The sequence below is a fragment of the Terrapene carolina genome, unplaced genomic scaffold (genome assembly GCF_002925995.2).
Source record: "Terrapene carolina triunguis isolate 2854851 unplaced genomic scaffold, T_m_triunguis-2.0 Scaffold173, whole genome shotgun sequence".
Taxonomy (NCBI): domain Eukaryota; kingdom Metazoa; phylum Chordata; order Testudines; family Emydidae; genus Terrapene; species Terrapene triunguis.
In genome coordinates this window covers 434515-449419 of record NW_020664524.1, presented here as the reverse complement: position 1 = coordinate 449419, position 14905 = coordinate 434515, and the positions used below count along the sequence as shown (strand labels likewise).

The following is a 14905-nucleotide window of genomic DNA, read 5'->3' as shown; positions in this document are numbered from 1 at the left end:
AACAAACAAACAAACAAACAAACAAACAAACAAACAAACAAACAAACTTTTGATATTACGTAAGAACATAAGAACGGCCGTACTGGGTCAGACCAAAGGTCCATCTAGCCCAGTATCCTGTCTGCCGACAGTGGCATGCCCCAGAGGGAGTGAACCTAACAGGTAATAATCAAGTGATCTCTCTCCTGCCAGCCATCTCCACCCTCTGACAGGCAGAGTCTAGGGACACCATTCCTTACCCTCCTGGCTAATAGCCATTAATGGACTTAACCTACCATATTCAATTCTACATTCGGCTACTCTTGAAACAAAGCCACCAATGGGGGGTTTTGTTGTTGCTTTTAACTTCACCTATCATTTGCCAGCATTTGCCTCATTGTAACTGAAATTATTTCTCACGGCTCATTTAGACAAAGCAGTGGCGAGATTATCTGGCCTTGAGTACTGAACTACCCTGGGTACAATGAGATTATTTTAAAAAGTATCCAAACATCCATTCCATTCCATTTTCTTAGACTGCACTTCACTGGGGAAAGAAGAAACCCCAACACCTGGTTCTCCTTGGGAAAAGCTCTCAAACATTCCCTGCTTCTGTGTGAGGAAAAGTTAAAGAAGCCACGTCGATGGTGTATACCTTTCCTAGTCGGACATTAGCTACTCTCTACCCTTTCCCACCTTAATGGAATCGGAGGAATTGCAAAAAGGTTTGAAGCTGCCACACCTTTAAGATAAATTGTCTGTTCATAAATTAAATACATCAATGGAAGCACTTTCATGTAAACAAGTGGTAGGGAACGGTTAATGCCATTCTAGGGTTCAGCCTAAGAATGATGAAACAAGGAAAGCAAGGAAGCAGTCAGTCAGTCTCCAGCCAACAAACAAGCAGGTTAACCTTACGCACTGTTCAGTACATCATACGGGAGAAAGGTGAGGTTCTTCACTTCGGGGAGGTGTGCACACTTATGCTCAAGGAGGGAAGGGGAGGGGAAACAAGTAAACCTCACACTAGGAACCTAAAGCGAGTAAAGAGCAAGTTCCAAAGAAATCAGCATTGCATGGTTACTCCGCAGGTCAGCACTGGGGTCTCAATTACAGAGCTAAAGTGCTAATGATTCAGGTATTCCCACAGTAAAGGCTGCCCTGAAGTTTGGCCAGGCTGGACCCAGTCTTAGGGCTTGCATACACAGGGAAATTGACTGGCATAGCTAGTACAGAATAACTGCTCTGGAATAAGGGTGTCCACATGGGGAGTAAAGCTAAAGTGCTTTACATTCATACCCTACCTTATTCGAAATAACGTAAATAACCCTTTACATTCCTTCATCGGGCAAACTGTCAGCGTTGCCAACTCTTATGATCTCATCATAAATCTCACGAGAGATCATTTTAAAGTCCCAAAGTCATGCAATTGGGGGGAAAATCTCATCTTTCATTTTAGAAAAAAGATAAGTTCCTACCCTTTATGATTGCAGTAAAATGCATGAAAATACAGTTCAAGGACACCCTAAAGACTCAGAAGCTATAAAAAATAATATGTGAGGAGGAGGGGAGTTCTCTTTTGAAATCTCATGATTGTGTGTGGCCTGACTCATGATTTTTGAATGCTTGAGGTTGGCAATACTGCCAATGTTATGTGCGCGCTAAAGAGTCTGCATTGTTTTATAGCATCAAGACTCATGCCAGGCCTACTCGATCGCTGAAGTGCAGCCTGCCATTAGGACTTGTGATTTTCAAAGGGCATGTGGGGAAAGGGAAGGAAGAAATGGATTAAGGAAAGATGGGAAAAGAGCATTTCTTTGTCCTCTGTATACGGCTGCCAAGAGAACACCCAAACTTTTCTGGTTATTTTTCCTCTTCTGTCCCCCGCAGCTATATGGGCCGCCTCAGCTTCACAGTACTCAGGGTATGAAGCTGACAAAGAACTGGGTCAGCAAGCTGGTCTAGAAGAAAACACCAAGCCATCTGCGTAAGCAGCAGCTGATGAGTCACAAGGACCTTTGCCACTAGTATCCGGTGGAAACAGAGATAATTATTAGAGCCTGGAAAAGGGCCACATCTCCCACAGATGCCGAGTGGGGAAAATGGAGATGGTTTATTCTGCTGATGGGACATGTTTCAGTTGGTCCCCACTTGATGCTTTACGCTGGGCTGGGAGACCCAAAGGTGACTGGTTTTCTCCAAAGATGCTGAGGCGTTTGTGTGTTACCACCATCTGCACAATCCCAAAGACAGCCATCGCTTTGGCTGACAATCCATTTCCAATTTCTGATCCTCCCCCTACTCACCTCGGTAGTGGGTTCCGTTCTCGTTTTTGATTATTCACTAACCAGTTCATTTGTTGCAAGATAAAACTGATGCGTTCCAGGCAGGAGGGGACGCGTATGAGGCCTGTGGTTAGTGCCGCAATGGAAGGCCCATCACTGTCCTTCCGCCTGCGTGAGGGGCAGCCTGGAGCCAGAGGATGGCTCTGTCATTTCGTGTAACGGGCCCCACAGGCCAGGGAGGGGAGACCAGCTCAACCGCATAGCCAAGGATACATCTTCTCCCTCCATCCAGCTATCCCCCTAACTAGAACACAAGAGTTATTCTGCAGCCACTTGCTTCCAGTGAGCGAAACGAGAAGAGGGCTGGAATGCCTGTCCTCTGATTGACAAGAAACAGAGCCAATCTACTGAAGGAGAAGGAGCACCTAAGCAAGATCGTAAGTCACCATTGCTAAACAAAAGCCATGTTTATTTCAGTTCCATTTGTACCAGGCCAACCCCCTGCCTCCAAAGAACATACAAATGACCATACTGGGTCTAGTCCAGTATCCTGTCTTCCCACTGTGGCCGGTGCTAGGTGCTTCAGAGGGAGCGAATAGAACTGGGCAATTTCGAGTGATCCATCCTCTGTCGTTCAGTCCCAGCTTCTGGCGGTCAAAGGCCAGGGACACCCAGAGCATGGGGCTGTGTCTCTGAACATCTTGGCTAATAGCCATTGGTAGACCTATCCTCCATGAACTTCTCATTCTATTTTGAACCCAGTTATACTTTCAGCCTTCCAACATCCCCTGGCAATGAGTTCCACAGGCTGACTGTGCTCTGGGTGAAGAGGCAAACTGCACAACCTACTTTCCTGCCACTCGCAAATCAATATTTGTTAGATAATGAACTAAACACAATTGTAACAAATTAGTTGAAAGTGTCCCTTTCAGGAGAGGACAATGGAAATCAATCAGGAGCCTAGTCTATTTTCACTTGCTTCCACCATACCGGTTAGGGTTTGTGTTCACACAGCCCTTGAATCCAAACTGCCTTGACACGGAGTGCTCCAGTCAGCTGTGGAAGATCCCAGGTCTTTCTAAGTGTTTACAAAACCCCCTCAAAACTTTGACCCCCCTAAGGAGGAGATATTTTAAACTAGAAGATTAGGAAAATCAAACTGCAGGGGAAAGCGGTCGGTGCTGGTTAAGGGACTAAACAGGGACTCAGAAGATTGAGGTTCAATTCCTAGTTCTGCCACAGACTCCTTGTGGGACCTTGAGCACGTCACTTCACCCCTTCATTTCCCACCTGAAGAGTCAGTTTACCGCCATTCCTTTCTCCCCGTGCCCCCTTCGTATGTCTTATTATATGTGCATACACAGCCAAATGCCATGGGACGCTAGTCTTAGTCAGGGCCACCTGCTACTGTAATACAAATATCAAATGCTGCAAAATCCTGCTCACCTTTGACGTCACTAAAGCTGGTTTCCGAAAACCCTTCGCCGAGGTCGATCAGCGTCCCCTCGGACTTGCAGCGCGGGAGGCCACTGGAGTTGGCAGCACGAATCCTCTGGGCTGCCATCCTGAAACCTTGCCCTGTCCTGGGAAACGCTAGTGGGCCATGTTTCCTCTCGGGGGGCTTGCCGCGGGCGCTATACCATCCAGCGTGGGAAATTCCAGCTGCCAAGAGGACTGTGTCCAGGTGCAATTTTTACAGGCCGAACAACCTGAAGGGAGAATAAAAGAGCTGGTTAGTGTGGGTATTCACGGCTCACTTGTAGAAATAATCAGGTGGCTGGCTGTGGAAAGGATGAGCATGTGGTTATAGCACTGAGCTGCATCTCAAGAGATTTTGGCTCAAGCTCTCGTGGGTAAGTATGTCCCCTCCCATGTGTCTAGCATAATAGGGCCCCGATCACAGGTGCTACCCGTACCATTTACAAACAGAAAAATGGTTCCTGAATTCTCCTTGGGCATCAAGAACTAACTCCTGTACTGCTCCTAGCACAAGCCACCAGTTCTGAGGAGCTGAAAGCTCTGCTACCGAGGATAACTTGACTTTGGGCCTCATTTCTTACTGCTGATAACGGAGTCTCTTTTTTGTAGAACATAACCAATGCTCCTTCTTTTAAGAACCAGTTCAGGGTGTCAGTTCTCAGAGTTATAAATTAGTCCTTCCTTCCCACTCAGAGTCACTATACTGTAGGGTATGTTACAATCCCATAGTACGTATTGTAAACTGTGTGGTCTTGAGCTGTGGATTCCTGAAATGCCGAATTATTAGAGTCAACTCACTGAGTGCACTCCTGGAGTCATTTTCTGCAAGTAAAACCAGGCTGTTCCTGCCTCCTATTGAAGTACCATGATGTTCTTGACACTTCTCGTTAAGATTTCATTACTGAGAATTCCCAGGCTTTAGAATATATTTAAATACAGATACTACAAAGGCAGGCACTGGAATGCTTAAATCTCCTGTGTCTTGCAGGCAAGAGAATGGCTAAGTGTCATATGTCCTCCACAGCCAGCTTGTGAGAGGACACGGGAAAGGGCTGATCCCAGAGACTACCTAACCGCGGTGCAGCTACACTTCACCAGGTCGGTACTTGCACTGTAATGATCAATTAGTAACCCACTGCAAACCCAACAGGCAGAAGTTCAATCTGCCATACAGGGGAACACCAGCCATTGGCACAAAGCGCATTGGCACGTTCCACAGCATCAGGTAGATAAGTCGTAAAAGGGATTAATGCATACCCAGGTCGGCGGTGTACTACATTCGGATAACCTGTTGTACAGACAGCCCACAGTTTTTTTGGCAAGTTTGGTGCTTGAGGCAGTGACAGATCATTAGAACTAGCTACCTCACCTCCAACCTGTATCCCCCACTCTGCCGTTCCAGGCTTGCAGAGATGCTTTTAAGTGTTCCTTCCAACACAGATACATGACAGTTCTACACTGGTCCATGACTGGGAGAAAGGGGGCTCATGGAACATCACTCATTAGGTAAATCTCTACTTTTTGACTTGCTCAGAGGTGAGAAGTTTCTCTTCTCTGTACCTTTAACTCCACAGCCTTGTTAATTTTTTTAATTTACTTTAAGCTAAAATTCTAACATCGTATTTAAAGCAATGGACAAACAAAGATTTCCAGGTACTTCCTATCAAAATATCCAGAGAATTTGTAACTAAACATGCATGGACTTCCCAGATTAGCGCACATTGTTGCCAAAGCAAACAAGGGAAATAAGTAACCCTGCCCACTTCCCTTAAGGCTGCAGCACAGAGAACCTCAAACCCTCTTCTACCATGGCCACAGGACAGCTACAAACAGCACTCCTGTTTTTTCTTTTCTCACAAAGGGGAAGGAGCTTGTGACACTTCAATACGTGGAAACTCATGTTTCTGTTAATTGTGGGGTTGCATACCTCAGGGAAGGGAGAGAATTAGAGCATCAGCATCAGATTTTCATTTCTAGCATCCAAATATCTGTCTACAAATTTAATGAAAATCAAAATTTGCCCCAATAGATACTGAAGCAAATGGTCAACATTTACTTCTTCAATCATTGAGTTCTAATGTTTGCCTCACTGAAGTCATTACCTGCTTATCTATTTATGCAAAGCACCAATTACTATACTTGGCTTGAAAAAATCCAAACATACTCAAGAGCTTTCCCTACTGGAGCCTCAGACCCCATTCCTACAAGATTTAAGCTCTAATGCAAAACAGCGTAATGTCTAGCCCTTGTGGTTACAAAGAATCTTCCTTCCAAATGTGAACCAGATCAGTATTGCCTTCCTCACTGCTCAGAGCCAGAGCTTCTGCAACTGCCCATAGGTGCCACAAAGTGAAATTAACATGAGATTCTGGTCAGTTTCACAGCTGCCATTCCAAACCCTTTGGAAAGCAGTGAGAAATATCCAGAATAATTTTCCTGCAGGGTCCAGAGACAACCATCTGGTAGAAATCTCTGCAACTTCCCCCTTCTAACAGGTGGGTAAGGCCAAGGTGATGGTTGGGTTTCTAACACATTTTATATGTCCATTATATAGATGTGTAAATCCAAGCACAGATCTTTCATTATCTGCCCAAAGACAAAATATGTTAATGGCAGAGCTGAGAAGAGAATCCCAAAACCTCACTCCCAAGTACATCTCTTTCATAAGGCTCATCTTTCACCCCAGCTTCATGGCCAGAACAGAGTTTCATTTAAGAACATAAGAATGGCCCTACTGGGTCAGACCAAAGGTCCATCTAGCCCAGGATCCTGTCTTCCAACAGTGGCCAATGCCAGGTGCCCCTAAGGGAATGAACAGACAGGTAATCATCTAGTGATCAATCCCGTCGCTCATTCCCAGCTTCTGGCAAACAGAGGCTAGGGACACCATTCCTGCCCACAGAAAAGCAGAATATCAGCTCCAGACATCTCTCCCAATTGCCCCAATGCCATATCCACTCAGGACTGGCTCGTAAGACAGCCCAAACACTTTGACAGACCTCCAGGTTTATATCACAGCTGTGCACACGCCCCATATACACAAAGCAGGAAACACGTGCAATGGAATGGATCACCCATTCTAAGAGCTCTCTAAAAAGACTGCTCGGATATAGTGCAAAACTTCATCACAAAGGAAGAGGCAGAGTTATAGTTAAGACTTACAACCTTTATCTTTGAGGAGACCCCATCTAGACGTGTGCTGCTGAGACAGAAAAGGCTTACTGGAAAAGCAAAGCAAGAGCTCTTTGGGCTTACATAGCCTCAAGCTTCCTTTTCTTTTCTCCTCTCCCTTCTAATCAAACCAGGTAGAGCAAGAGAAACTACCCTTAGGTCTGGCCCTGGTACCACGTGGCTGGTAATTGGATTTCAGGCCAGTGCTCCATTCCACCTCAGCCCTTGCAAAGATTTCCAACACCTCACTGGTCTGCTACATGCAAACTGAGTGGCACTGGCCATTGAACAATGAGAAACCGATTTTCACAACCCACCCCGACCTGAAGTGGCCCACACCAAAGAAGAGCTCTCTGTGGCTTGAAAGCTTGCCTCTCCCAGCAGAAGTTGGTCCAATAAAAGATATTACCACTCGCACCTGGTCTCTCTAATATACTGGGACTGACGCAGCTACAACTACACTGCATCCGAACTCTAACCAGCCTTGAAACGCCCATCAAGACGGGGTGACCCTTGCTGCCTTGGTTTCTCATGAAGTTTTCAAGCCACTATGGCTATGTTTTTAGAACTTGGAGCTTTCCCCAGCAGACTCCTAGGTTAATTAAAAGCATAACCTCATCCAAAGGAAGTTGCTCCTGGTAATCTCTCTAATTTCAGCCTCTCTGTGGCTCTCTCTTTCTCTCTCTCTCTTTTTTTTTTTTCAGCAAGACATTCCAAACGAACTCTTAAATGGACAGCAGCATATTTCTTAACGCTCAACAGCAGTAAATCTAGGATGGGCCTCGCAGGCTCCGGGGATAAGTAGCACAGAGCCTACCTGCAGGATGAAAGAGGAGCAAAGAAAGCAGGACTGATCGAATGGAGGGGGCTTTGCAAACCAAGCGGGGTAGGGATGGGGGAAGGTTTAAACAATTGCACCCCAGGTATTTTTGGATTCCTTTCAAGGACTTTAAAATGCAAGTACCTGTAGAGTCATGAAGAAAAGGATAATGCAAACCTCAGCCTCTCCATCCCATGTCACGCTTATGCTCATCTACACAGTTATGACGGGCATAACCAGAGCCACACACGCACTTCTCCATCTTCAGGTATACCTGCACTGAAACTGCTACCATGGCACAGCTGCACTGCTGGAGCGCTTCCGTGTAGACACTACCGACACCAATGGGAGAGGTTCTCTTGTCAGCACAGTTAATCCACCTCCCTGAGAGGTGGTAGCTTCTCCCATCGACCTAGCAATGTCTACACTGGGGTCAGGGCAGCATAGCTACGTCTCTCAGGTTGTGGATTTTTCACACCCGAGACATGTAGTTATACCAATGCCCAGTGCTGTGTGTAGACTGAGCATCCAGGGTGGGGGAGGAAGCTTCCTATATAAATATCTTTGAACAAAACCCCCCACCAAATAAAACTATCTATTTACTCCAGAGGGGAGTATCAGACAGGTCAGAGTCACGGCATGGATAAATACCCCAGAACCAAGGAAGAAAACTAAGCAGCTGCAGACTGCTGGGAGCCATCACCTGGCACAAATTAGCTCTCCATCCAGGGAGCGCCCACACCACCCAGGAGCCGGACAACCACTCCTGCATGATTGATCAAAGCACTTTCTGGGGCTCCAGAGACTATGGTGAGGAGTGCCTAGAGATCGTCGCCCATGGATGTACCTAGGCAGGCAGCAGGTGTGCAGGCTGCAGATGGGAATTCAAACAGACCTCCAGGCTGCAGGCAGCATAGAAGCCGACAGTGTATGAAATATATTTTACTCATTTGCACCAGACAGCCAACCTAGGTGCAGTGCCACTGCAGATAACACTCTTGGCATTCGTCCTCCAGCCTGCCTAGCACAACATAAGCCGGTTCTGCTTATGGTATATTTACCCGTCCATTACTGAGGAGACTGAACACTGTTTTCACTTGAGATCCCAGAAACAATACACTCTCCCTGCACCCCCAGTTAAACGCTGTCTCTTTGAAGCCAGCTGTCTTCATTATACTGGTACCCCAGAAGCACCTAGATGTCCGTTCCCAATACGGTAGCTCCACTGTGCTAGGTGCAGTACAAACATCTAGTAAGGGAAAGCCCTGGCCCTAAAGAACGTATGCTGTAAGGAAGCAAGGCAGGTAAAGGATGGGAGGGGAAAGGGAGCTGAAGTGTCTTGCCCCAGGCCACAGCTGGGAGCAGAATCCTTGTTTTCTGATGCCCAGTCCAGGCCCATCAACTAGACCAGACTGCCTCTCAAACAGCTGCCTCGTCACCCTAGTATCTGGGCACCTCACCATCTTTGATGTATTTATTCTCAATAACTTTGTGGGGTAGGGAGTGCTATTATCCCCATTGTAGAGATGGGCAACTGAGGCACAAAGCAGCTAAGGGTTTGTCTACACTATGAAGCTTAAGTCGGCCTAGACACACGGACATAGCCCGCACAGGAAGACACAGCCTACGCCAACAGAAAATGTTCTGTCGGTGGAGGAACAGCACCTCTATCAAGGATGTTAGCAATGCCCATAGAAGTACTTTTCTGTCGACATAGGTGTGTGTACACTGGGGGGCTGGAGGATGGCTATCTGCATAGTTATATCAGTCGAGGGTGATTTTTTCACCTCCCGCACCAGCGTGGCTATGCTGAGATAACATTTAAGCATAGACCAAGACCAAGTCATTTGCCTAATTCACACAAGACATCTGTGGAGGAGTAGGGAATTCATCCCTGGCGACAGCGCTACCCACTGGACCATCCTTCCTGTGTTCTCCCACCGGGTCTGCCTAACACAGTGCACTTAAATTATACCAAAAATTAGAATGATTTGACATTTTGAGAGTCAGCAGCCCAGACAAAGCTGAAGTTGCTTCCAATACTTTTCTTTTAAACTTTCTGCTCACAAATGGAAAAAAAAACAAGACTTGTAACTTGTAGGAAATACACACAAATCAGAACCCCTTAGACGGGGCAGGGCTTTGATAGGAACAGTGAGATAATAGTAAACATGAAGACAAGCTTTTTACTCCTCTAACAATCCTGGCTGAGGCTGAATGTTAACTGCTAGGTTTCTCCCAGGACGAAGGAGTGTACCCTTAAGGATAGAGTGCTTTTGCTGGAATGCAATGAAAGGAAACTTACATTTGAGGACTGATGGTTAAAACACTTGTATTCAATGTGTTTCACCACAATCTTTCCCATCTCAACGTGTCTGGAATGTGGCTAATGAAAGGGGAAGGAGAGATGCATTAGGTTTAGACAGAAGATTACCCCCAAGTTTTGTGTAATTTTTGTTTTAATAACATTGTTTCAGAATATGCCACCAACATTCCAGAGTTGGGACTCAGAGATTTACAAATAAACTAAGCTTGAGTTGGAATAACAGACTGTATTGATCAAAAGGTTTCAGTCAGGAAATACAACACAGAGAAAAGTAACTCCATCAACAAGAAGGGAAGATGAAGTTGTCGGGGAAAAGAAATGTGGAAAGCTGTTCCTTTAAAAGAGTAAATTTACACATTGCTAATTTTTGGGACATGCAATTAATCCAAGCGTACCTTGCATTTATTTATTGGTGGTGATACAAGCAGAAGGGTGTAACCTTTCCTATCTCTTAGTATGGAGGCTAGCAAGCAATACTACAGAAAGCTGTATTAATAGTCCAGCTGTAAGATGCTCCAGTGAACAAGCATAACAAATGCTACAGAGCTCTCTCTTGTTCATAAATTTCTCATATAAAGGAGAAATAAGGTTTAGATAACATCTTCCAACTTGGACACGCACATCTGAACAGCTTTGTTGCTGCCCATCCCCGTATTAACCACATCCTGGCTATCAGGGCAAACTTGACAGTCAATTATTCAACTAGGATGCATTTAAGTAGCAACCCAGAGAAGCATAAGGGTTTCCCAAGGGAGAAGGATAATTTACAGACCACTTGGTATAGGCTTTATGCTGCTTTACATGCCATTCAGCCAGCTGGACCCTTTCATTCACCAACATTCTCAACCAGCAAACTTTAGCCATCAAGCCACGAAGAGAAAACAGCCTTTACTTTCACAGGCACATGCTACAGATGTTGAGTGCATGTATAGTAAAACAATGGCATAGAGGGCAAGACTAACAGACCCAAAATGAAGCCTACCTTATGTACATTTCGTGCTACATGCGTATGTATACTCAAAGACACTGCTCCTGACTTTGGGGCGGGGAGGGACGGATCACATCCATCAATTTTCCCAAAACGAGATCTGAAATATGGATCTAATGCAAACTTCTCCACTGAGCAACCTTAGAATAACTCTCCCAGACTACAGATTTCAGAGTAGCAGCCGTGTTAGTCTGTATCCGCAAAAAGAAGAGGCACCTTAGAGACTAACAAATTTATTTGAGCATAAGCTTTCATGGGCTACAATTGATCTCAATTGATTGGCCTTTTACAGTTGGTATGGCTACTTCCACCTTTTCATGTTCTCTGGATGTATAAATATCTTCTGTGTGTTCCATTCTATGCATCCGATGAAGTGGGCTGTAGCCCACGAAAGTTTATGCTCAAATAAATTTGTTAGTCTCTAAGGTGCCACAAGTATTCCTGTTCTTTCTCCCAGACTAAACTAACGTTGCTTTGTGATCACACGTGCATGAATGCATATTCCAAACAGTCACACATTATGCTGTCAATCTACCGGGTTGTTTCTAATACTGTAGGCAAAGCATTGAGATAGTCAAGAATCCTGTTTCCCTGAAGCATCCGCTTTGACGTCAGGATTTATACATATGCTAAGTGTGGAGCAGACAGGCAGAGCAAGGCAGACAGCAATGCAGCTAATGTCTTTCCATTTTAGACCTAGACACAGGGCGGGCGCAAGGATGTTTCATGCCCTAGGCAAAACTTCCACCTTGCCCCCCCCCCCCCGAGCCCTGTGGCAGCTCCCCGCCCCCCCTCCGCCCTAAGGCGCACCCCGCCGCGGCAGCTCCCCACCCCCCTCAGGGCCCCCCCCACGGCAGCTCCCTCCGGCCCGGGGAGGCACGCGGCAGCTCCCTGCCCCAGCTCCCTCCGCCTAAATGCCGACGACGACCGGGGTGGCCGAAGATCCGGCCGCAGCGGTCGCCACCGAAGGACCCGAAATGCCGCCCCCCAAATGCTAGTACCCTAGGCGACCGCCTAGGTCGCTTAATGGGTTGCACCGGCCATGCCTAGACACTGAGTGTCCCGCAAGTAGCTGAGGAAATTCTTGGAATTAAGATATTAAAAATGTATTGGGGGGATGGGATAAGATATTGAGGGGTGGACCAGGGCTCTGAGCAGTCTCTCTCTCTCTCTCTCTCTCTCTGTCAGGAGAGTGGTCTCACTGATCACCATATCTGGGGCTTGGAAGGAATTTCCACCAGGTCAGATTGGCAGGGACTGGCAGTGGGGTGTTTTAGTAATCTATTAGAGTTCTTTGAAGGGGTCAAACAAACATGTGGACAAGGGGGATTCAGTGGAAATAGTGTACTTAGATTTCCAGAAAGCCTTTGACAAGGTCCCTCACCAAAGGCTCTTACATAAATTAAGTTGTCATGGGATAAGAGGGAAGGTCCTTTCATGGATTGAGAACTGTTTTTAAAAGGGAACGAAGGGTAGGAATAAATGGTAATTTTTCAGAATGGAGAGGGGTAACAAGTGGTGTCCCCCAAGGGTCAGTCCTAGGACCAATCCTATTCAACTTAATCATAAATGATCTGGAGAAAGGGGTAAAAAGTGAGGTGGCAAAGTTTGCAGATGATACTAAACTGCTCAAGATAGTTAAGATCAAAGCAGACTGTGAAGAACTTCAAAAAGATCTCACAAAACTAAGTGATTGGGCAACAAAATGGCAAATGAAATTTAATGTGGCTAAATGTAAAGTAATACACATTGGAAGAAATAACCCCAACTATACATACAATATGATGGGGCCTAATTTAGCTACAACGAATCAGGAAAAAGATCTTGGAGTCATCTTGGATAGTTCTCTGAAGACGTCCACGCAGTGTGCAGCGGCAGTCAAAAAAAGCAAACAGGATGTTAGGAATCATTAAAAAGGGGATAGAAAATAAGACGGAGAGTATCTTATTGCCCTTGTATAAATCCATGGTACGCCCACATCTTGAATACTGCGTATAGATGTGGCCTCCTCATCTCAAAAAAGATATACTGGCATTAGAAAAGATTCAGAGAAGGGCAACTAAAATGATTAGGGGTTTGGAACGGGTCCCATATGAGGAGAGATTAAAGAGGCTAGGACTTTTCAGCTTGGAAAAGAGGAGACTAAGGGGGGATATGATAGAGGTATATAAAATCATGAGTGATGTAGAGAAAGTAAATAAGGAAAAGTTATTTACTTGTTCCCATAATACAAGAACTAGGGGCCACCAAATGAAATTAATGGGCAGCAGGTTTAAAACAAATAAAAGGAAGTTCTTCTTCACACAGCGCACAGTCAACTTGTGGAACTCCTTGCCTGAGGAAGTTGTGAAGGCTAGGACTATAACAGGATTTAAAAGAGAACTGGATAAATTCATGGAGGTTAAGTCCGTTAATGGATATTAGCCAGGATGGGTAAGGAATGGTGTCCCTAGCCTCTGTTTGTCAGAGGGTGGAGATGGATGGCAGGAGAGAGAGATCACTTGTTGGGTTCACTCCCTCTGGGGCACCTGGCATTGGCCACTGTCAGTAGACAGGATACTGGGCTAGATGGACCTTTGGTCTGACCCAGTATGGCCGTTCTTATGTTCTAAGTGTTCTGTGACACTTTTGTATTTTTATGTCTGATTTTGTAAGCAAGTAGTCTTTAAGTGAGGTGAAACTTGGGGGGTACGCAAGACAAATCATACTCCTGAAAGGGGGACAGTAGTCTGGAAAGATTGAGAGCCACCTTAGGGTAATCACTTTCAGGCTACTGATCTGCCCCACTGGGCATGAATGCCCAACAAAAAGTAAGGGACCATTCTTTAGTGAGAAGATAAAGTGTCCTGCTAATGCAGGGGCGGGAAAACTTTTTGGCCTGAGGGCTGCATCGGGTTTCCAAAATTGTGTGGAGGGCTGGTTAGGGTAGGCTATGCTCTGACCCCTATCCACACCCCCACTCCCTGACCACCACCCCGAACTCCCCTGCCCTCTATCCATCCGCCCCACTCCCTGCCCCCTTACCGTGCTGCCTGGAACATTGGCGGCTGGCGACGCTACAGCCGTGCCGCCCAGAGCACCAGGACAGGCAGCCACACCGCCCGGCTGGAGCCAGCCACACCACCGCGCAGCACAGAGCACCGGGTCAGGCCGCGGCTCTGCAGCCACGCGACCCAGCAAGACCTCGCAGCTCCGCCGCCCAGAGCATTGCGCTGGCGGCGTAGTGAGCTGAGACTGCAGGGCAGGGGGAACAGCAGGGGAGGGGCCAGGGGCGACCCTCCCAGGCCAGGAGCTCAGGGGCCAGACAGGAGGGTCCCGCGGGCTGGATGTGGCCCATGAGCCGTAGTTAGCCCATCTCTGTGCTAATGCATGGAGGTTTGAGACACAGGAGTTGACGTTAATGGGAACGTGTTAGCCACATCTACCACGGTCCAGCAGTTGCAGGCTTCCCCGATTTAGAAGCTTCATACATATTCTTGCATTTTACAGAAAACACGCTTCCTAAAAAACTAATCTTTCTAGCTGTGAAGACATGTTAGACCTGTAAGTCCGTCTGAAAGGACTGTGAATTTAAAGCTTATACACTCAGCATCAAGCTCAAGTACAGCCTCAGTTCTGACTCTGACATTCTTCTGCAATACAAAGTACCTCTGTGTGATCCCAGTTTTAGCAGACTCCCACACAAAACCCCATATCCTCTCAAATCAGCCTGGAAGCAGCTTCGCCAGCTCAAATCTGTTCAGCAGGTATTATGAGCACATTAACCAGGCATCATGAGCAAACTTGCGGCAGAGCTGCTGATTTGGGGGAAATTGGCTTTTATAACCATGCATATTGTTACGTGTGCCCCCTGTGGC

General features: G+C 46.4%; 1 protein-coding gene across 1 annotated transcript in view; it reads right to left on the bottom strand.

The window, feature by feature from the left end:
* SH3BP4 (SH3 domain binding protein 4) overlaps positions 1-14905 on the bottom strand; it is a 96494-nt gene that overhangs the window by 40426 nt on the left and 41163 nt on the right. The window contains exon 2 of the mRNA XM_026653959.1: positions 3711-3973. Within this exon, the coding sequence (XP_026509744.1) occupies positions 3711-3828 (118 nt within the window). The 5' untranslated portion in view covers positions 3829-3973. The remainder of the gene's footprint in view (positions 1-3710; positions 3974-14905) is intronic.